The 24,033-nt window shown below is 46.3% G+C and overlaps 1 protein-coding gene across 4 annotated transcripts in view; it reads left to right on the top strand.

Annotated features, from left to right (window-relative positions):
• Nucleotides 1–24,033, top strand: part of MSRA (methionine sulfoxide reductase A) — a 179,077-nt gene that overhangs the window by 93,589 nt on the left and 61,455 nt on the right. For 3 of the 4 annotated variants that reach the window (XM_035110866.3, XM_088666940.1, XM_088666942.1), the window contains exons 4-5: nucleotides 12,199–12,303; nucleotides 20,921–21,027. In XM_035110866.3, coding sequence (XP_034966757.1) covers nucleotides 12,199–12,303; nucleotides 20,921–21,027 — 212 coding nt within the window. The remainder of the gene's footprint in view (nucleotides 1–12,198; nucleotides 12,304–20,920; nucleotides 21,028–24,033) is intronic. The other variant, XM_035110867.3, reaches the window with a different exon arrangement.

The raw sequence follows: 24,033 nt of genomic DNA, 5'->3' as shown, positions 1-24,033 counted from the left end.
AGCTCAACATCAAAAAAACCAAGATCATGGCCACTGGTCCCATCACCTCCTGGCAAATAGAAGGGGAAGAAATGGAGGCAGTGAGAGATTTTACTTTCTTGGGCTCCTTGATCACTGCAGATGGTGACAGCAGTCACGAAATTAAAAGACGTCTGCTTCTTGGGAGAAAAGCAATGACAAACCTAGACAGCATCTTAAAAAGCAGAGACATCACCTTGCCGACAAAGGTCCGTATAGTTAAAGCTATGGTTTTCCCAGTAGTGATGTATGGAAGTGAGAGCTGGACCATAAAGAAGGCTGATCGCCGAAGAATTGATGCTTTTGAATTGTGGTGCTGGAGGAGACTCTTGAGAGTCCCATGGACTGCAAGAAGATCAAACCTATCCATTCTTAAGGAAATCAGCCCTGAGTGCTCCCTGGAAGGACAGATCGTGAAGCTGAGGCTCCAATACTTTGGCCACCTCATGAGAAGAGAAGAATCCTTGGAAAAGACCTTGATGCTGGGAAAGATGGAGGGCACAAGGAGAAGGGGACGACAGAGGACAAGATGGTTGGACAGTGTTCTCGAAGCTACGAACATGAGTTTGACCAAACTGCGGGAGGCAGTGCAAGACAGGAGTGCCTGGCGTGCTATGGTCCATGGGGTCACGAAGAGTCGGACACGACTAAACGACTAAACAACAACAACACCTCACCAAAGACTCCTACGTAAGCTTAGCGGTCATGGAATATCTGGTGATATAGTCTTGTGGAGCAGGAACTGGTTAAGTCATGGGAAGCAGAGAGTAAGAATAAATGGATGGTTCTCATTGGGGGGGTGTGTGTGTAGTAAATGGAGTCCTCCAAGGATTGCTTTTGGACCTGCACTTTTAAAATGGTCCATACATGATCTAGCGTTCAAGGTGAGCAGTTAGGTTGCCACGTTTGCAGTTGATGCTAAATTGTTTGGGTGATTAAAAAGCAACAGGGACAGTGCAATTCAGTGCAGACAAATATAACGTGATGCATGCTGGGGCAAAGAAATACTAATTTCACATATATACTCACAGGGGCTGAAATGGCAGTGATTAACCAGGAGCGAGACCTTGGGATCGTAGCAGCTAGCTTGATGAAGATGTCAACCCAGTATGTGGCAGCTGTGACAAAGGCTGATTCCATGCTGGGGATCAATGATAATTAGGAAAGAAATTGGAAATAAAACTGCCGATAGCATAATGGAATTATACAAATCTGTGGCGCAGCTTTATTTGGAATACCAAATCGCTTCACCTCAAAAAGGATATTGTTGAGTTAGAAACGGTTCAGAAAAGGTCAAGTTGAGGTATTTTTGACTTAGAAAAGGTTCAGAAAAGGTCAAGTGAAATGACCAAGGCAACGGAGAAACTCCCCAAGAAGGAAAAGTTACAAACATATTTGGAACTTTTTAGTTTAGAGAAGCTCCAATACTTTGGCCACCTCATGAGAAGAGAAGACTCCCTGGAAAAGACCCTGATGTTGGGAAACATTGAGGGCACCAGGAGAAGGGGACGACAGAGGATGAGATGGTTGGACAGTGTTCTCGAAGCTACCAACATGAGTCTGACCAAACTGCGGGAGGCAGTGTAAGACGACAGGAGTGCCTGCCGTGCTCTGGTCTATGGGGTCACGAAGAGTCGGACACGACTAAACGACTAAACAACAACAAGTTTAGAGAACAGGTGAGTAAGAGACAACATGATAGAAATTTATAAAATCATGCATAGCATGAAGAAAGTGGATGGAAGAAAGTTTTGCTCTCCGTCTCATAGCACTAGAACTTATAGACAGTCAACGAAGCTGAAGGTTGGAAGATTCGGGACAGTCAAAAGAAAGTGCTTCTTTACACAGTATGGTGCTAAAGTATGGAATTTGCTCCTACAGAGGGCAGCAATGGCCACTAACTTGGATGGCTTCAAAGAATTGGACCAATTCATGGAGGATAAAGCTCTCAATGGCTGATAGCCATTATGGAAGCTATGCTCTGCTTCCATGACTGTAGACTGCACACTTCTGTAAATGGAAACCGTAGGAGGGGAGAGTGCTGGTTCTGCTTAGGCTCTGCTTGTGGGCTTCCCAGGTGCATCTGGTTGTCTACTGTGAGAACAGAGTGCTGTACTAGGTGTGTCCCTGTCTTGATCCAGCAGAGCTATTCTTATGTTCTTGTGTTCTTACCAAAGTCACCCTTCTGGAGCCAATATGTGAACCAAAACACAGATGGCTTTTGAAATTTACATTTCTTTGAAGTTTGCAATGCAGGTCTTTAGCCAGGAGTGTGTACAAAAATGTGTATGCCAAGGGAAAGTGTGCATAGAAATGCATTTATGAGTGAAATGGAAATACAAAAAATGCATTACAGTATATTAGGGGAAACGTGTATATTAGTCAAAACTGCATACCAAAAATATATTTATTAGTAGGCATTTGCACTAAAATGTTGACAAATATTCATGAGAACTTTTTTTCCTAAAAGGTGGGTTTTTGTTGGTTTGTTTGTATGCTTTGGAAATATGAAGAACTGAATTTAAGGTTGGAAAAATGAGAAACAGAGAGAACCAAATCTGACAAATTCATATATCCCTGCTTGTGGTAGAGCAGAATGTCAGAGCTTTTGAAAATGTCCCCTGTGGAACGGTACCTACCCTATGATAATTTTAACTCTGTGGAGATTGTTTAACAAAAAATGTGTGCGTTGAACAGCTGTACAGCCAGATCAGGTGGTTATGCAATGAGCTGCATCATGTTAGAAGATACCCAGTGGTATCTTGTTCAAGCAATTTAAGGGGGGAAATGATTGTGGGCAGGACAAGGTCTTGATAGAGCTCTGTAAACACACAGGCTTTCTTTTGCATATTTAATCCTTCCCCAAGAAGCATGACTGCAACACAGGAAAATAAGGTGAGGTGACAGATTCTCTCCCCTTGATGCAGCTGCCACAGGCTGTGATTGCAGCCTCCATTAAGCCGAATCAGAGAGCTATTTTCAGTGATTTTAAACTGACAATCTGGTGGGAAATTTACAAACAGTGGTTAGGTGGCATACAAATAGCTCTTTTCCAAGACTGCATGTTTCTGATCTCCCTTGTTTGGAATATCCACTGCAAGAGCTTACTTCATGTAATCTTCTAAGAGTGGCTATGCTTTCCAAGTGTGAAATGAATATAGGCTGAACAGGCAATTAGCTTCCGGCAAACAGCTTTTCAACAACAGCATGATAAACTTTTATCCTCCACTGGTCCAGGGCTCCCTGGGAGTAAGCTGGGTGGTGTAGTGGGGAGAGCAGCAGGGTCAGGTAGTGGACACATTGCAGCAGGGGCAGACAGCTGTTAGCCTGTGGACCATATCCTGCACTGGTCAGGCTTGGTCCAGCCCCTCTCCACTTCAGATCAGACTGGTCAGTTGCTGGCCTGGGTGGTGTCACTCCTTGAGTAACCTACAGGAAGAAGAGGAGGAAGAGGAGGAGTTTGGATTTGATATCCCGCTTTCTCACTACCCGAAGGAGTCTCAAAGCGGCTAACATTCTCCTTTCCCTTCCTACCCCACAATAAACACTCTGTGAGGTGAGTGAGGCTGAGAGACTTCAAAGAAGTGTGACTAGCCCAAGGTCACCCAGCAGCTGCATGTGGAGGAGCGGAGACCCAAACCCAGTTCACCAGATTACGAGTCTACCACAGAGTTCTTTCCTAGGGTCAGGGATGCTTCCCAGCCAAAGGAATGCACACAGCAGATAGTTAACTCTTTGTCGTCAAAGATAACACAGTTGCTTCTGCAGCTCTGGATATCTTTGCACTTCTTTGGCGATCCCTTGTAGCCGAGTAAGATTGTCTGCCATAAACAAAACAAAGACAAACCTAGACAGCATCTTAAAAAGCAGAGACATCACCTTGCCGACAAAGGCCTGTATAGTTAAAGCTATGGTTTTCCCAGTAGTGATGTATGGAAGTGAGAGCTGGACCATAAAGAAGGCTGATCGCCAAAGAATTGATGCTTTTGAATTATGGTGCTGGAGGAGACTCTTGAGAGTCCCATGGACTGCAAGAAGATCAAACCTATCCATTCTTAAAGAAATCAGCCCTGAGTGCTCACTGGAAGGACAGATCGTGAAGCTGAGGCTCCAAGACTTTGGCCACCTCATGAGAAGAGAAGACTCCCTGGAAAGGACCCTGATGTTGGGAAAAGATGGAGGGCACAAGGAGAAGGGGACGACAGAGGACGAGATGGTTGGACAGTGTTCTCGAAGCTACCAACATGAGTTTGACCAAACTGCGGGAGGCAGTGGAAGACAGGAGGGCCTGGTGTGCTCTGGTCCATGGGGTCACGAAGAGACGGACACGACTAAACAACAACAAAATATACCTGTAGAAATTCTAGAAAAATGAAAAACGCACCAAATTCACAGAGGATAAAGCTCTGTGCCTGAGTGAAATTTTCAACTGTGAAGAGGCCTTTAATTTGAAAGGCAGTGGAAGACAGGAGTGCCTGGCATGCTCTGGTCCATGGGGTCACAAAGAGCTGGACACGACTAAACGACTAAACAACAACACAGTAGCTTTGTAAACAAGCATTTTGTCCCAGTTCCACACTCTATGGGGCAGTTGCAGCAACTGAGGGCCACTCCCCCTCCATCAGTTTATGTACCGCCCCCTGACGGACTCCGTGCACGCAGTTGGAGACTTCACCTACGTGGAAGCTTCCTCTGCTCATCCCTTTTCAATCCCCTCCTGGTTCTGGGAGACAGCTGTTCAGGAGAGGGTAGGGAAGCACCCAGCCCTTCACTTACCTGGCCTGCCTCTTCCTCCTCTTCTCCCGATCCATCCTGAGCTCCAGCCTCCATCTCTGGAGCCGCCCCTGCCTCCAACTCTTGCCTCCTGGCTGGAACAGTTCCCCCCTCTCCCGAGTCAGACTCCGGCCCCCCTTCCCCCAGTGCACACTCAACTTCCTGCCAGTCCCTGACACCCAACTGGCTAGTGCACCCTCACACCCTCCGTTGCAACATGAGATGATGGGTCAGCGCATGCTGCATCCGAACACCTCCTGGGCATCCCATCTGTTAGTGTGCTGTATCTGCCATGTCTGAAGTTTACATAATAGAGGGTATATATACATATGGCAGGTGGAGAAATGCTTGTGATGAGTCTAATTGTGATAGGAATCTACCCTGCTGCAGTTAGAGCTACAAAAGACCGTCTCCCTTCCAGGCATTACACTGTTTCCCAATATAGCTTTTCCATGTGGCTCAAGGCCTTTTGCATTTTGACCCAAGGGGAGATACGGCACAACCCTTTGTAGCATGCGGTGACATGCTTGCTAGGCACTTTGAGAATAGCATTCCTTGCATCCATCCATGACATGGGAAGGTGTTCAGTGTAGTGTCTATTGAATAGCTTTCAGTTATTGGAGCCATAGCGTATGCGCTTGACCAGTACTTGACACTTGCCCTTCCTGTCTCATCTTGTGTAGCAGGGAAAGGATGTCCAGTGGGTCCAGGAGGTTGTAAATACCTCTTTTTTGGGGGTGGGGTGGGGGGGTCTGTGCTTCCAGCTTCTTTAAAATAGGTGATAATATGTAATAATAATAATAATAATAATAATAATAATTAATAATAATAATAAATTTTTATTTATACCCCGCCCTCCCCAGCCAAAAACCGGGCTCAGGGCGGCTCACACCAACAAAACCACAATAAAACATAAAAACAATTAATTAAAATACAGATTAAAATACAGTATTAAAATTTAAAATGCAGCCTCATTTCAAGTGGTCCATAAATCCAGACCATGAGGGAGGAAAACACAGGGGTCAGGCTAAGTCCAACCCAAAGGCCAGGCGGAACAGCTCTGTCTTGCAGGCCCTGCGGAAAGATGACAAATCCCGCAGGGCCCTGGTCTCCTGGGAAAGAGCGTTCCACCAAGTTGGGGCCAATACTGAAAAGGCCCTGGTTCTAGTAGAGGCCAATCTAACCACCTTATGGCTCGGGATCTCCAGAATATTGTTGTTTGTGGACCTTAAGGTCCTCTGCGGGGCGTACCAGGAGAGGCGGTCCCGTAGGTACGAGGGTCCCAAGCCGCATAGGGCTTTCAAGGTCAAAACCAGCACCTTAAACCTGATCCTGTACTCCATCGGGAGCCAGTGCAGCTGGTAAAGCACTGGATGAATGTGATGCCGCGGCCGGGATCCCGTAAGGAGCCTCGCCGCGGCATTCTGCACCTACTGGAGTTTCTGGGTCAGCTTTAAGGGCAGCCCTGCGTAGAGCGAGTTACAATAATCAAGCCTGGAGGTGACCATTGCATGGATCACTGTGGCCAGATCAGGGCGAGAGAGGTAAGGGACCAACTGCTTAATACGGCGGAGATGGAAAAATGCCACCTTAGCTGTGGATGCAACCTGCGCCTCCATGGAAAGCCTGTTGTCACCACCCTGTTTCTTGAAGCACTGTCTTGAACTAATGTGGATCAGGCGGACTGGAGCGAGGTGCCACTTCTGCAGAAATTGCCAGTGCTGTTTTAAATCAACGGAGCTTCAGCATACTTTGGCTTTAACCCACTTTCAATTCAACCCACATCTACACTTCGTATCGAGCGGCCTTGGGACACATGGCAACCCCCAGCTGCTTGCCGTAGAGCTTGATTGCACAAAGGCCTTGTTACATAGAAACAAGGATAATAGGCCCTAGAACAGCATGTCGGTTCTAGCTGTAAGCTTCCTTCTTATGAACATTTATTGTTGAAAAGCTGGCCTCATGTGGTTGAGCTGAATTTGGCGAGCAGAAGCAGAAAGCTGTTTGACACTGAGATTTTCTGACCTGAGATCAATCCATCAAGGTTCCGTGGCTCTGCTTAAGTTTTAAGATTGAGCACAGAAGGTTCCTGAAATTTTCCTGCCCCAGACTGTGTGGCTGCTCATCTGACTGAGGAGAACTTTCTGTTTTTAACATGAGATATGAAGGCACCCTCAGAGTGAAACGAACATGCTTTAAGAGCAAAATCGGAAAATACATTCCGGAATCAGGAAGTTTTCATCTTCAGCAGTGACCCTTTCTTTATTAAGTTGCACAACAAAACTATTATAACATGAACGAGCAGAAATGTTCCCTACAGGAAGCCTTATTTGAGTTTTATCCAGATTTATTACCTTACACCTGCTGATTTTGTATCTGCTGTGTACTTAGAGGGGTGGAAGATGCATATTCGTTAGAAAGGCACTTTGAAATAGACTTAGTGTGTCTTTCCACCTTGCGATTGATGTCTCCAAGAATTCTCTATAGAGTTTTAGGCTCACGTTGCTTCCAAATGTGGAATCACAGACTTGCAGGCCTGGCAATGGGTCCCAGACCATGTCCACCCACAGGCCCCATGCCAGCATCCCAGCAACAGCATAGGCCCTGCCCACGGAAAGGGGGCTCCAACTTGGTCACTATTTCATAGAATCAAAGAGTTGGAAGAGACCACAAGGGTCATCCAGTCCAACCCCCTGCCAAGCAGGAAACACCATCAAAGCATTCTTGACATATGCCTGCCAAGCCTCTGCTTAAAGACCTCCAAAGAAGGAGACTCCACCCACACTCCTTGGTAGCAAATTCCACTGCCGAACAGCTCTTACTGTCAGGAAGTTCTTCCTAATGTTTAGGTGGAATCTTCTTTCTTGTACTTTGAATCCATTGCTCCGTGTCTGCTTCCCTGGAGCAGCAGAAAACAACCTTTCTCCCTCCTCTATATGACATCCTTTTATATATTTGAACATGGCTATCATACCACCCCTTAACCTTCTCTTCTCCAGGCTAAACATACCCAGCTCCCTAAGCCGTTCCTCATAAGGCATCGTTTCCAGGCCTTTGGCCATTTTGGTTGCCCTCCTCTGGACACGTTACAGCTTGTCAGTATCCTTCTTGAACTGCAGTGCCCAGAACTGGACACAGTACTCCAGGTGAGGTCCTGGGCTGCCCAGATGACAAAACCCCCTTCTTGGCCTTGCTGACGTGGTCCAAAGGAAAGAAAAGCAAGACGTTGGGCACCAGCTTGGCTGCAGGAGTTGCCAGAAGGAGGCATGCAAGGTGTAAGGCAAGGCTCATAAGTTCAGTGCCATCATGAAGATGGGGTAGGAGAAGAACTGGGGGAAGGCATCCTTATATGCGGGGCCGTCTTAAGCATATCCAGCACCATGGTGCAAAGATCCCTCCGGTGCCCCCCCCCCGTTTCCCAGAGTTGTCGACCTTTTCTGAAGCCTCTGCGGAGATCGCTCTCCTCCCGCGGGGGCTTGGGAAGGAAGCTGCATGTCCACCAGCCATATAGTTGGCGGGGCGCAGCTTCCATCCTAAGCTTCTGCAGGGATCGCTCTCCTCCTGCGGCGGCTTGGGAGGCAAGCTGCACGCCCGCCAGCCATATCGTTGACCGGGTGCAGCTGGCAGGCGTGGAGGAGGGAAAGGGGAGGCCTCCGGCAAAGCCGTGCAGCTCCACCACTTGCTGGCGCACCCCTGAGAGGTCGGCGTCCTGGCGCAATGCGCCAGTAAACCCAATGGGAAAGACAGCTCTGCTCACATGCTTCCTTTGACACCAGGCGGGTGCCTTCTCTGCCTATGTAGAGTTGGGTGGGCAGGGGGGGGGGAAGCACCACGAGGTCTCCCAGGCCACTCTGGCTTGTGGAGCACGGGTCTTCCTTCTTACCCCTCGGCACACTTCAGGAGGTGATGATGGCTGCTCTGGATTCAGAAACTACAACGATAAGTGACCCGACCAAGAAGCTATAAAACGAGATCCTTGGATTCTCTCATCCACTCGCATTCGGCATCCTAGCATGTTGCTTACTTGGTGCACACCCACCCACACATAGAATCATGGAATTGTAAAGATGGAAGGGACTCTCGGGGTCATCTAGACCAACTCCCTGCAATACAAGAATCACAGTTAAAGTATCCCTGACAGGTGGCCAACCAACGCCTGCTTTAAAACCTCCAAGGAAGGAGAGACCACCACCTTCCGGGGGCGTCTGTTCCGCTGTCAATCAGCTCTTACATACACTGCAAATTTAGTGTGACTATCAGAAGAAAGTACTTAATTAGTAAAGGAACATGCACACATGCAATGTACAAAAATATTTGCACTGTCCCACAAATCAAAAGTACCCTATGTTGTACACATTTTTACTACCGTACTGTGTCCTACTACATTTAATCCTAATATCTTATATCTTTCTTAACAGGAAGCAGTCCCCCTCCCCATCATTCCACTTTGGTTCTTTCATCTCTCCCCATCCCCAGTTGCAACTAGCAATAAAAGGACAGAAATGAGTGCTGAATTTGGAGGTTTGAGATTTGAAGGCACAATTAAAAGCTCCTGTGCCTTTTCTCCCATTATTATTCAATGGTTTTAATATATCTCCATGTCCTTCCTACTTCTCCCTCCCCGTTATTCCTGTTGTGCAATGAACAGATGTTTCCCCTGTGCTTTCCCCCCAAAGACTTCCAAGATTTATTTTTGTTGTGTCATTCTAATAGCCCCTATAGGTCCTCAGTCTCCTTCATGGATCACAGCCTTGTGGTGGGGAAGGGGCTTGAATAACTCAGAGAAGCTATGAGCTACGCCATGCAGGGCCACCCAAGATGGACAGGTCATAGTGGAGAGTTTTGACTAAACGTGATCCACCTGGAGCAGGAACTGGCAAGCCACTCCAGTATCCCTGCCAATAAAACTCCCTGGACAAAGACAACAGGCATATAAAAGTTATGACATTGGAAGATGAGCCCCTCAGGTCAGAAGGTGTCCAACATGCTACTGAGGAAGAGCAGAGGACAAGTACAAGTAGATTCAGAGCTGATGAAGCAGCTGGGCCAAAGCTGAAAGGTTGACCAGTTGCAGATATGCCTGGAAGCAAAAGGAAAGTCCAATGCTGTAAAGAAAAACATTGCATAGGAACCTGGAATGTAAGAACCATGAAGCTTGGTAAGCTGGATGTGGTCAAAAATGAGATGGGCAGAATAAATATTGACATCCTGGGCATCAGTGAACTAAAACGGATGGGAATAGGCTTGAAACTACTGCTGTGTTTTCCAAGGGTTTTCCAAGGGTACGGTAGTTTTAATGCAAAACTACCATGGGCCAGGGGTGAACTCGCTTCTGGTTGTGGTAAACCAAGTAGTTAGTGTTTCATTTTGTGTAGGGGTAATGTCGGTTTCTGGTATTCTACCTATGAGTATTGTGCTGCTGTTCTATGTTTTATTGGATTGCTTTGTAGAATACTGTTATTTGTTTGCCTAACTGTATATTATTGTTCTCTGCCTTATGAGAAATTATCTCATATATAAAGGATATAAATTTATTTAATATATAAAATAAATAAGCAAACTCCTGTTCTAAGTTTTAGCTGCTTTTGTTGAGATTTCTGCATGGCAGGGGGTTGGACTAGATGACAATTGGGAATCCCTTCCAACTCTACGATTCTCTGATTCTCTGGTCTTCTGGACTGAAGTTATTTGAAAATTTCATTCACAGAACGCTGAATATCAGCGTTCTTGGCAACAGAAGAGCGATTCTTATCCTGGGATTGAACTTAACCATAAAATAGATATAATCCCCAATTAATAATTTGAGAGTTATTGAGGTAACCAAATCCACTGGGTAGATTATGCAGTAATTCCATTACAGGAATAATTTGTAATTAATCATGCCTTTCCCCCTTGCACTGTACATAGTTTTAATTGAGAACTGCTATTACCAGGCGTAAAATGGTAACTGCTTGGTTAACATGAAAACGACTAGCAGCCCAGGGTTAGAACTGACATACCCATGCGTTTATGCAATTGTGTGCATGAAATAACCTTTCATTTCCTCTATGCATTGTATCAGCACAGTTGTTTAGATCTGGGGTCCCAAAAGCCCGAGCCACTGCCATTTTTATCTCTCTTTACATCCCCGTTTCCCTTCTCGGTCTTTTCTGCAGCCCAATAAAGTAGCTGATGTCAGGTGGCAGTTTAGAGAGTGAGAAGCCCTGTGGAGCTGGTTTTCCAGCACAGCTAATATAATGGCCCTACCAGTGTTAGAAATTGAGATATGAAAGCTAGGAATTAAATGGCACCTTAAACCTAGGTCAGGGGTGCCGCTATGGAGCATCTAGGCATGCTTTTTTAATAGCAAGAATACAAAGCTGAAAATGAAGGAACTGCAGCTAAAATATTATGCTCATTTTTCACATGGTCTAGTCCTTCCCCTCCCCACCCCCACCCCATATTCTTATGATTATATGATAATATTCTTCTCCAGTCTTCAGAGAGTGGCTGGAAGTGGGGAGGCAGGAAAAGGTCCTCCTTTTCTTCCAGCAGTAGCAGTTTTTAATCTGAAATCTTAGGCTCAGTACTGCACCCAGAGCTCAGAAACTGCTTGCCGAAGAATTACTTACCTTGCCAAGCCCTTCTGCTGATTCAGTACTCTTTGGTGCCCCTTTACTTATCTGACTGTGTCCTCCTCTCAGCACTTCTTTGTCTGTTGCTGCCCTCAGCCCTCATTTGCCCTCATTTGATCTGGCTGTGAATTCATTTGCAGGCATCATTGGTGCCATAATTTAACGACACACACTGTAGGGTATCATTACATCAGAGCAATGCAATGCCATGAATAAAATTGCATGTGTTGCCAGAGCCAACTTCTGGTTAACAGCAGTGAGAGCAAAGAACTTGAGGACAGCGAGAGCAAGTAAGAAAATGGAAACTGGCAACAACCATGGAGAAAAAAAAGAGTGTCAAAGCAGCACAACTTTTGCTTGCATCGTATATCAACCCCGCCTCCTGAAAATGGGAGGTAACTTTTCACACAAATGAAAGAGAGCGTGGAACTTGATAAGCAACTTAAGCCCAGCCTTCCTCACGCCATGAACTGTGGAACAGAACAGAGGTTCTGGCTTAGTTTTCTTTGTGCTCCAGCATCATGGCTGCTACAGTCAAACGTGCACCAGCTGGACTTTCTGTGATCGTCTTGCAAGGCTTCTGCTCAAGGAATCCATCGCAATGCACTGCAAATGCTCCTCTCAAACCACCTGAAAAGTGATGTGGTAAAATTGCAAGCAAATTAGAAATCCTTATCCTATCCACGTATTTATATTGCCATTTTTATTTATTAGTGAGACAGATGCCCATTCTTTTGGGGTGGCCTTTTGTGAGTAATACTTTGACTTCTTCTTCTTCTTTGTTTCGTTGAAGGGAGAACTGGCCATACCGAAGCTGTGCGAGTGGTATTTCAGCCAGAAACCATCAGCTTTGAGAAACTGCTCAAGGTCTTCTGGGAGAATCATGACCCGACACAAGGTAGAGTGATGAGCGAGCCAGTATTTAATTATCTTACTAATTACAGCTGGGATAATTAGTGTTCGAGCTGCTAGGAAGAGATGAACCTTGAAATCACACCTCAGCTTGAGAGTATGATTGCCGGCATTTATTGATGGGGTGGGGAAGAATGAGGAGCAGGAAGCTCACAAGGCAGCCTTCCCCCCAACCCCCCTCAGATGCCTGCCTGTGAAAATTCCCACAGAGAGAAAGAACAGAACAGAGAACAAGACAATAGACATTCCTTTCACCTTTGATTATTACAGTTTCTTCCTTAATGCGATCTTTTGTCTTTCAAATTAAAGGCCTCTTCACAGTTGATAATTTCACTCAGGCACAGAGCTTTATCCTCTGTGAATTTGGTGCGTTTTTTTCCATCTTTCTAGAATTACTACAGGTATCTCTTACAATTAGAGAGAAGTGAGTGAGAGGTTGCAGGGCTTGCTGATCAGAGACCATTAGCACCAGTGAGTTAGACAATTGTCTTAGCCAGGTACAGTACAGTACTTTGGTTTGTTAGCTCCTCCCTGGAAGTGTCTGCAGGCTGAAAGCAGTATATGTCTGGAGGAAGAGAAATAAGGAAACAGGGCAGTTTCAGCCTAGGGATTGCTGACTGATAACTTGCTCTAAAATGCCACTCACAGCATGAGTCCCTTCATTACAGATTTGTGATCTTGGAGGTGACTGTACCTCACAAAAGCAAAGGGAGAGGTGGATGGATCCTTGGTGTCTTCCACCCATTCAAAATAATCCCCCCCCACAAGAGCTTGGTAACACCCACTTTTTATACAGACTATTGCTGGATTAGACCAAAGTTTCACCTAGATTGGTGTCCTGTTTCCAACAGGTTTTCACCAGTTCCTGGAATTCAGGTGTTATCCTTCAGTTTGCACCTCACTGAGAGCAGAGGGGCCTGAGAGCCAGAGGCATAGCGTGGGGGGTGCCGTGGCCCTGAGTGCAATTTTGAGAGGGGGCACAAGCAGGCGCCCCCACAGCAGGCTCCTTCATCGGAGCCTGGCTTTGTGCCAGAAGGAGCTGCACCTTGGCTGCGGCGCTTGTGCCTGGCCCAGCTTCGCCCCCAGGCTAGGCATGACCTGGAGTAGAAGAGCAGACCTGTGCTCGGCCGTGGCACACCTCGCACCTGTTGGCAGCAGCTCTTACGGCCCGGCAGCAGAGGGCAGCCCTCCTTGGCCGCAGCAACTCCTCCCACCTGCGCTGACAGGTTGGGCCTGACCTGGCAGCGGAGAGCAGGAGAAGAGTGGGCAGCAGCCTCCCCGCCCCTCTCCTACTTTGAACTGTGGCGCATGGAAGGGTGCCCTCTGTGCCCCGTCCCCCTCGGTGGCATGCCCTGTGCGCCCGCCCCGGGCAGCGTGGGCATACGCTCCAGCGCTGCTGAGAGCAGCTCCTTGTTGCTGTTCCTCCCACCCCAAAGCATTCAGAATCCAGCAGCAGGGGAGGTGAGAGAGGTGGCTTGGAGCAGCCTTCTCCACCTTGCTGGCTGGGACTGCTGGAAGATGCAGTCGGAAACATTTGGAAGGCAGCAGGTTGGGGGAAGTTAGAGGCTGCCTCCTCCCTTCAACAAGACCCAGTCGAATCTTTTCAGGAGGATGATCCAATATTTCCCACTTTCCTCCTCTGTTTGCCCTGTCTGTTGCTACTTTTCAAGCTTGCCCAGCCCTTTCCCTTCCCCCTGGTTGGCTAGTGGAGTAGCTCAGTTGCAATGAGCATGCTGGGCTTTGTATGCCATTTGGTGACCCTCCCACCATATTTTTCTTCCAACATGAAATGCAACTCTGAATCCTGTTACCTATGCTGTCTCCATATTTACTCCTCCACCATGGATGTGGCGGGGGGGGGGGGCAGTGGTGGAATATGTGACTCACAGCTCATTGACAGCTTTCAAAAGGACCTTATGAATCCTATAATCAGCAGCAACTGAAGATTAAACCATGCTGTACAGCAAGCCAAGCTTGTGAAATCAGTTTATTGCTCTGGTTGCTGCCTCTGAGTCACCTGATGAGCGGGAGGACCCAGGGAATCCCCTTTTTCTCAAGAGACCAACCTGCCCCATTCACTCATTTTTCTCAGTTTGTATCAGATTTTCATTACTCCATCCCATTTCGCCTAAAGGGCCTGTTCGTTTGTCACCGAATGGGGAAGCCTGAGCCTTTTATAGATGCACAAGGAATCTATCATCTGCAAATAATTAAAATTAGTCACTAGAAATTACATTGTTTTTTCTAATGAACAGATGTGTCTTCTTAGAGGCATGGAAGAACAGCTGTACCCATATAGAATGTGAAAGGGGGCCTTAGCCACCATTCTGCATTCTGCTGTGGGCCTACTATTTCATTTTGACATGTTAAAAATGAGGAGGGAGTCAGCCAGCTACAAATCCACATAACAGTAGCACCGTCTAACCCACATTTTACCAGCTTCTCCCACTAGAATATTATGGGAGCTTTGTTCAGGCAGGCTTACAGTGGTGATTCAGTTACAAAGACATGCTTGAGTCTAGCTTAAGGTGGTGTCTGAGCAGTGGAGCTCAGAGATGCAGATTGTTCTCAGATTTCTGGTTTGGTGATGAGATGAAGAGAGAAGAGAGGCAAAAGAGAGTGTGCCCAGGCAGGTGAGGAGACTACGGTATATATGGCAACACCCCTAGCAGGGCACAGTGGGAGTGTCTCACAGAGTTCTCTCTAGCAAACTTACAGGAAAACTCTTTTGAGCTTCAGCTCCTATCATGAGCCTATCTTAGCAAACAACGAACCATTGCCATATGTGTGTATGTGTGTCCAGTAGCACCTTAGAGACCAACTAAGTTTGTTCTGGGTATAAGCTTTGTGCATGCACACTTCTTCAGATACCAGGAAGTATGCATGCGTACGAAAGCTTATACCAAGAACAAACTCAGTTGGTCTATAAGGTGGCGCTGTGGTCTAAACCACTGAGCCTCTTGGGCTTGCTGATCAGAAGGTCGGCGGTTCGGATCCCTGCAATGGGGTGAGCTCCCGTTGCTCGGTCCCAGCTCCTGCCAACCTAGCAGTTCAAAAGCACTTCAAAAAGTGCAAGTAGATAAATAAGTACCACTCTGGTGGGAAGGTAAACAGCGTTTCTGTGCGCTGCTCTGGTTTCAGTGTTCCGTTGCACCAGAAGTAGCTTTGTCATGCTGGCCACATGACCCAGAAAAACTGTCTGTGGACAAATGCTGGCTCCCTCAGCCTGTAAAACGAGATGAGCGGCGCAACCCCAGAGTAGTCTGCGACTGGACTTAACTGCCAGGGGTCCTTTACCTTTTTTTTAAGGTGCTACTGATTTTTATATATATATATATATATATTTTGACTGCGTCAGACCAACACAACTACCTACCTGAATCAATGAACCATTGGTTTGACTGCCCTTTGAATATCCCACACTTCGGGCTCTGAACTGGCAAGTGACTCCATAGTAAGGGGCTGTTATTGCCCCTGCTCTACCTCCAGCTGTTGCCTTGGTGAAACCTGAAACAGGCAGTTAAGTTTGGTAAAGCAGAGGCCCTGATTTCCTTCTGGCCTACAGCTTCACCAGGGGCAGTTGCAGTTGGGAACTTAGCTACCGAGTTCCTCCTCCGGGTGTAGAGCTGCTTCTCCCCATGCCAAACAAGTGGGACGGCCTCAGTGCCAACTCATTAACATGCCATGACCTTCTCTTCAAAATTTTCCCTTTTCCATTGGCAACTCTCAAGCTCTTTCCACAGGAATCGTTACAGTGACTGATGAGATGAAGCCAGGGCGACACGGTACAAATGACTTCTGCTAAATAATCATATGATGAGCTGCAGGAAGGGAGTTTTATTAGTCTTAACTCAGCAGGTATTGATTGTGGGGAGAGGAAAATCACGGATCGATATATCAGAAGACAAGTGACAGCTGCAGAAAACTCTGTAAATCAAAGAAACATTTTTACAACCCAAGTAAGAGCTATGAGCTGCCCTTTCCAGTTTCACTGCCCCATGCCAAAAGAGCGCTTCAGAGTGTAGCAATTTGTCTCCATTACCACTTGGATCCTTTGAGAATGGAGGGAAATGGAAAATGGTTCCATTAGGTTCTTGCCTTTCATGAGAGGGGGAGATTAGGAGTGCCATGTGTGCGACTCTCAAAACATAGCTGCCAAGTTCTCCCTTTTTTTAAGGGAAATTCCATTATGCTGAATAGGCTTCCTCGCGAGAAAAGGGAAAACTTGGCAGCTATGCTCTCAAAATGCCATTGCAATCCAAGTTTACACTAGAACTGAATTAAACCTGGTAATTCCACTTTGAAAATTAGCATGGTCACAGGCCTAGATTATTCATCTAGTTGCTAATCCCACTGCAAGGATTAATTTTGGCTTCTTCGTGATCTGTAGTTTATCAACACCCGGTGAGTTTTTTGTGACTACAAAATGCTTCTTAGATATGGTAGGCTTTGTTGGATGCATTCAAGGCCGCCTTTGCTTCTTGGCTCAATGATACCGTTGCATTACATTGGAACAGGAGGCTTAGGCAGCTGTGTAACATACTGTATTATGGTCTGCATTCTGGTGTGCTCCTGATCCAGTTTGAAGCACGACATAATCTCAATTCCATTGCCATATTTCAGCTACTGTGGAGCATTTCTATAACATACTGCTCACCTTTCCTGTTGGATGCCTTTTCCACATCACAGCTTCTCTTTAAGCTAATCACAACTTCTGACAGTTTTTAGCTGAACAGTTTTGCTTTCACTTTCATACTTTCAGTTAATTTCACCTATGGTGCCTGCATGACGCACAGCTGAGAATTAGCGCGCCAGGTTTAGCAACTAACTTGCATACCGTATGCACATTGAAGACCACTATAATCTACACCAGAGCAAAACATGTGTTGTTGTTTAGTCGTTTAGTCGTGTCCGACTCTTCGTGACCCCATGGACCATAGCACACCAGGCACTCCTGTCTTGCACTGCCTCCCGCAGTTTGGTCAAACTCATGTTCGTAGCTTCAAGAACACTGTCCAACCATCTCGTCCTCTGTGGTCCCCTTCTCCTAGTGCCCTCCATCTTTCCCAACATCAGGGTCTTTTCCAGGGAGTCTTCTCTTCTCATGAGGTGGCCAAAGTATTGGAGCCTCAGCTTCACGATCTGTGCTTCCAGTGAGCCCTCAGGGCTGATTTCCTTAAGAATGGAGAGGTTTGATCTTCTTGCAGTCCATGGGACTCTCAAGAGTCTCCTCCAGCACCATGGTGATGGTGCTGGAGAGCAGAACATATGTCAGCAAAAACCTTGCTTTATCCTAACCCTTGCATGGAGGCAAGTATGGTTGTGTCTGTGTGCACCTTTCCCAGTCTTCTGGAGGAAAAGCTTTTTCTTGTGACCCTTGTTACCTCTGGCTCAAGGTATGGTTTGCTTTTTAAAAATTCTTTAGAACTTACCTAACAGAGAGCTCACAGAAACTCGGGAATACAGGAAGCATGCTGAGTCAGACGATTTGATCCCTCTAACTCTTTGTCTTGGCTGGAGCATTGACTGGCAGTGGCTCTCCAAGGTTTCAGAAGGGACCTTCTTAGTCCTACCTGGAGATGATGAGGACTGAACCTGAGAGATTCTGCAGGTTCAGCAAATGCACCAGCCCTGAGCAGTGGCCCTTCTCTGTATAACTGGCATGACCTGGGTCTAAGTCAATAAGTTCTAAATTCTGTTGGTTCTGGTAAGAGAATTAAACCCATGCTTCAGAACAAGTAAATCCTTAGTGTTGGCTGGGTGAGGTGGCCCTTGTTTCAGAGATGCCCACGGTTCAAACTATTTTGCATTTCTTGTTCCTGAGGGTCAGCATGGCAACAAGTTTCCATAGCAGACTAGGCTCCATTAGTATATATACATTAATTCATATTCAGCCAATTGTAGGGGAGCTGTGTGGTGGCTTCTCATAGACTGTCCGCAACTCTGAATACAGGTAGGTAGCCATGTTGGTCTGCCGTAATCGAAACAAAATAAAAAAATTCCTTCCAGTAGCACCTTAGAGACCAACTATTGGTATGAGCTTTCATGTGCATGCACACTTCTTCAGAGTACTAGCACTCTAAAGTGCTAGTACAGGCATAGGCAAACTCAGCCCTCCAGATGTTTTGGGACTGCAACTCCCATCATCCCTGACCACTGGTCCTATTAGCTAGGGATGGTGGGAGTTGTAGTCCCCAAACATCTGGAGGGCCGAGTTTGCCTATGCCTGTGCTACTTACTAGAAAAGCTTTAAATGGCCAGGTTTCTGCGCGCAGTTTTGGGAGCAAGTCTTTACAGACCTAGCCACCCCTCAAGATCAAGGGAGTGGGTCCAGCTTGTAATTCCTTTCGTATGTGGAATGAGGTCAATGGGGAAGTGGAGCAGGGCTTTCCCCTCAGATGCACCACCCCTCTGGGCTCAGATGTATAATAATAATAATAATAATAATAATAATAATAATAATAATAATAATAATAATATATTATTTATACTCCGCCCATCTGGCCGGGTCTCCCCAGCCACTCTGGGCGGCTTCCAACAGAAAAATACAACACGATAATCTATTAAACATTAAAAGCTTCCCTGAACAGGGCTGCCTTCAGATGTCTTCTAAAAGTCTGGTAGTTGTTTTCCTTTTTGACATCTGTTGGGAGGGCGTTCCACAGGGCAGGCGCCACCACCGAGAAAGCCCTCTGCCTAGTTCCCTGCAACTTGGCTTCTCGCAACGAGGGAACGGCGACGGTTAAGTGACACCTGAGTTTTGATTTATTTTAGACGCCGATATGACTTTTCTATGTAGGTGGGGATGTGGTTCTGAAGTCTCAGTAGTGATATGCAGCGTTTGAAATGCACCTAGTGCATTTTGTAACAGGCTATCAGTCACTTGTGACCAAGCGAAGATGCCCGGGCGCCAGGATGGTGCCTGAAGTCTCCACCATCAGGAGGTGGAAATCCTTGGATCTGGACCGTTTTCACCCACCAGCAACACATCCTGCAGAGTTCTTTCTGTGGTATTTTATCTGCACAATCAGAATGAATTTCAGGAACCAAAAAGTTGTATTGGAAAATGCGACTTTCAAACCACCTGGCCAAAAATGGTAAATAGGCCTTCTGTTTTGGCGACTGTGATACAAATCTAAGGTTGCTCCGGATTTGCTGATTAAGGCATCACTTGGGGGGGGGGAGTTAAGGCTTCCAGGTGAAATTTTAAGGTGACGCATCTCACAGACGTAGTGTAGTGCTTGCCTGGGTAGACTGTCTTCTCAACAAAGAAAGGATTATCAGGATCGGTCATTCTACACTATTGTTTCCTAAATTGAATTTCTTGCCTCATTTGTTGCTTATTGAGATTTCCACAAGCAATAGTTGCCAGGGGGAGTTGATAGTAAGCACCAGCGTTTTGAGGAGAAGAAGAAAAGTTTTTTTTTTTAAGGCCACATTGATGTTCTCCTGAAAATAAATGGTGCATTTACGTATATGAAACAGCAGCAATAAATGGGGCACTTATATGAAACGTGCATTGCCTCACAGGGCGGCAAAATCTCCCTCTTCCCCTGGCCTGCCTTTTTTGCAGTGCAGCAGGCAAACTATTCCATTTCACAAGCAAGTCCAAACTGTTTGACAACAGCAGTGGCGCAGTCCCAGAGTCATTTAGAAAATCATGGGTGCAACACGCATGGGATGGCTTATGTACGAGAGGCAAAAACGGCCTGTCCTGTTATGCCACCTTAAGGTATGGTCTCATGCTCACTGCTTCTGCCACTATCCCTTGCCATTTGGCTCCTTCCTTACCTGAACTGTTTCCACCAACCGCCATTCTACCTGGCTGCTTCAGAGGTGCCAGAAAGGCTGTCCTTGTTGACCTGGTCAGGGCCAACTTCGGCTTGGCTCTTGCCACCCCTGAGCTGCCTTTATCGGTGGCCACTCCACCTTGTCATTGTCTGCCTGTGTGCCAGCTCACAGCATAATGCCATCAATTTGGTGTGTGCATCCATACCTCCACTCAAGCTTCTTATAGTGGCACGCAGCCCTCTCTTAATCTTCAGCCCATTTCCCTACAGTGACGAAGTAACAAATGAGCCTTAGGCTTCTATTGCTGTAGAGCCAGCAAAGGGACCTCCTTCTATTTAAAGCAGAGCAGGATTATAGGGGAAACTTTCCAGCTCCTGTAAGGGTGCAGAACCGCCTCCTCAGATAAGCACTCCCCACTCATTAGAGAGTTTCTAAAGGCCTCTTTACAATTGGATTATTTGAGTGATTTTATTATACCCCCCCTCCCGTGTTTTTTTTAAGCAGCCTCTTGATTTCAGTGAATTAAATGACAGCACATATTGCAATCACTCTCTTGATTTCTCTTAATGCCTTACAGCTGTACATGGCTGCCAGTGATGTCACTAAGCCATAATATGCATTCACTTCTGGTTAAGCAAGAGGGAAATACACTTGGCAAAAATGTCAACTGTGGGCGTACAACACACGAAGGGCTTGTTTTTCTAAACCTATGGCAGGACAACACTAACATTAGATTGATTGGTTATATTTTCACCCTCTGGGATGAAGAACTGAGCCACCCACACCTTCTTCATCTTCTTTTTTAATCTTAGGGATGAGGCAGGGGAATGATGTCGGCACGCAGTATCGGTCTGCCATCTACACGTTTTCCCCAGAACAGATGGAGGCGGCTTTGAGATCCAAAGAAGATTACCAAAAGGTAAGGCTGAGTAGAACTTAACAGTGAGGGGGACTTTCAGGTCCCCCACAAGCACCCGGCCTTTGTGGAAAAAAGCCATCACCAACTTTTTAAGCCGTCAGGCTGTACTTTGCTGCAAAGTTTTGCAGAGTTCTAAGTACCAGCGTGAGTTTTCCAGCCTTCCTGGAGACTAGCTCCCTGTTGGGTTTCCTGCGTGGCTATTAGTGCACTCAAATGAGAGATCATTTTGGCCTCGCTATACTTTTTTCATGGTGCCGCACCTCGCAGAAGAGAGAATTCATCACTCTGAACCGTGAACTCCATGCTGATGTTGCCATCTCTCTCTGTTGGAACATCTGGGGTTTGCATGACATTGGTTTATACTGTTGCAGCTTCTTCTTCTGCATTTAAATCTGCCGGCATCATCCTTTTTTCTTAACGCTTTTGACAGTCATAGTCAAAAATAACTGAGCACCAGAGCAACGCTTTTCATATTCCTCCCCCGAGGGAGCCCTTTCCTTATCTGTTTGCTTGCCAGTGAGTCTATGCATTTCTCGAGGAACCTATGTCAGATTCAGAGTCCCATTCAGCAGCGCCCTTGCTGTTTACACAGGGCACTGGCCAAACCTCTTGGGCTTTACCATTGGTCCATGTCAACCCAAGCCTTCATTAATGATCTTTTCCCGGAGGAACCCCTAATAAGCTTCTAAGGAAGCCTAGAAAGAGTTCCAGCTTAAACTGAAGAAAGTAGGAAAAACCACTGGGCCAGTAAGATACAATCTAAATCAAATCCCTTATGAATACACAGTGGAAGTGAGGAACAGGTTTAAGGATTTAGATTTGGTGGACAGAGTGCCTGAAGAACTATGGATGGAGGCTCGTAACATTATACAGGAGGCAGCAACGAAAACCATCCCAAGGAAAAGGAAATGCAAGAAAGCAAAATGGCTGTCCAACGAGGCCTTACAAATAGCGGAGGAGAGGAGGCAAGCAAAATGCAAGGGAGATAGGGAAAGATACAGGAAACTGAATGCAGATTTCCAAAAAACAGCAAGGAGAGACAAGAGGGTCTTCTTAAATGAGCAATGCAAAGAAATAGAGGAAAACAATAGAATGGGGAAAACCAGAGATCTGTTCAAGAAAATTGGAGATATGAAAGGAACATTTCGTACAAAGATTACCATAATCAAGGACAAAAGTGGTAAGGACCTAACAGAAGCAGAAGACATCAAGAAGAGGTGGCAAGAATACACAGAGGAATTATACCAGAAAGATATGGAGGTCTCGTACACCTCAGGTAGTGTGGCTGCTGACCTTGAGCCAGACATCTTGGAGAGTGAAGTCAAATGGGCCTTAGAAAGCATTGCTAATAACAAGGCCAGTGGAAGTGATGATATCCCAGCTGAACTATTTAAAATTTTAAAAGATGATGCTGTTAAGGTGCTACACCCAATATGCCAGCAAGTTTGGAAAACTCAGCAATGGCCAGAGGATTGGAGAAGATCAGTCTACATCCCAATTCCAAAGAAGGGCAGTGCCAAAGAATGCTCCAACTACCGCACAATTGCGCTCATTTCACACGCTAGCAAGGTCATGCTTAAAATTCTACAAGGCAGGCTTAGGCAGTATGTGGACCGAGAACTCCCAGAAGTGCAAGCTGGATTTCGAAGGGGCAGAGGAACCAGAGACCAAATAGCAAACATGCGCTGGATTATGGAGAAAGCTAGAGAGTTCCAGAAAAATGTCTACTTCTGCTTCATTGACTATGCAAAAGCCTTTGACTGTGTCGACCACAGCAAACTATGGCAAGTTCTTAAAGAAATGGGAGTGCCTGATCACCTCATCTGTCTCCTGAGAAATCTCTATGTGGGACAAGAAGCTACAGTTAGAACTGGATATGGAATAACTGATTGGTTCAAAATTGGGAAAGGAGTACGACAAGGTTGTATATTGTCTCCCTGCTTATTTAACTTATATGCAGAATTCATCATGCGAAAGGCTGGACTAGATGAATCCCAAGCCGGAATTAAGATTGCCGGAAGAAATATCAACAACCTCAGATATGCAGATGACACAACCTTGATGGCAGAAAGCGAGGAGGAATTAAAAAACCTTTTAATGAGGGTGAAAGAGGAGAGCGCAAAATATGGTCTGAAGCTGAACATCAAAAAAACCAAGATCATGGCCACTGGTCCCATCACCTCCTGGCAAATAGAAGGGGAAGAAATGGAGGCAGTGAGAGATTTTACTTTCTTGGGCTCCTTGATCACTGCAGATGGTGACAGCAGTCACGAAATTAAAAGACGCCTGCTTCTTGGGAGAAAAGCAATGACAAACCTAGACAGCATCTTAAAAAGCAGAGACATCACCTTGCCGACAAAGGTCCGTATAGTTAAAGCTATGGTTTTCCCAGTAGTGATGTATGGAAGTGAGAGCTGGACCATAAAGAAGGCTGATCGCCGAAGAATTGATGCTTTTGAATTATGGTGCTGGAGGAGACTCTTGAGAGTCCCATGGACTGCAAGAAGATCAAACCTATCCATTCTTAAGGAAATCAGCCCTGAGTGCTCCCTGGAAGGACAGATCGTGAAGCTGAGGCTCCAATACTTTGGCCACCTCATGAGAAGAGAAGAATCCTTGGAAAAGACCCTGATGTTGGGAAAGATTGAGGGCACTAGGAGAAGGGGACGACAGAGGACAAGATGGTTGGACAGTGTTCTCGAAGCTACGAACATGAGTTTGACCAAACTGCGGGAGGCAGTGGAAGACAGGAGTGCCTGGCGTGCTATGGTCCATGGGGTCACGAAGAGTCGGACACGACTAAACGACTAAACAACAACAAGAAAGAGTTTGAACAATGCACTAGAGAGAGATACTTCAACGGTATGTCAGTTCCCAGCTCTGTAGTCAAACATGAGCTTACATCAAGGAGCTCTTGATTACCAGGAGGTCGTCTCCATAGTTTTTGTCTGGGGGTATCTTGGAAGGTTGTTGGGAATCACACTTGCTGGGAATCGCAGGTGGGGA

The sequence above is a fragment of the Zootoca vivipara genome, chromosome 3 (genome assembly GCF_965207765.1).
Source record: "Zootoca vivipara chromosome 3, rZooViv2.hap1.1, whole genome shotgun sequence".
Taxonomy (NCBI): Eukaryota; Metazoa; Chordata; class Lepidosauria; order Squamata; family Lacertidae; genus Zootoca; species Zootoca vivipara.
The sequence above is the reverse complement of the archived record's forward strand: the minus strand, read 5'-3'. Positions and strand labels throughout refer to the sequence as shown.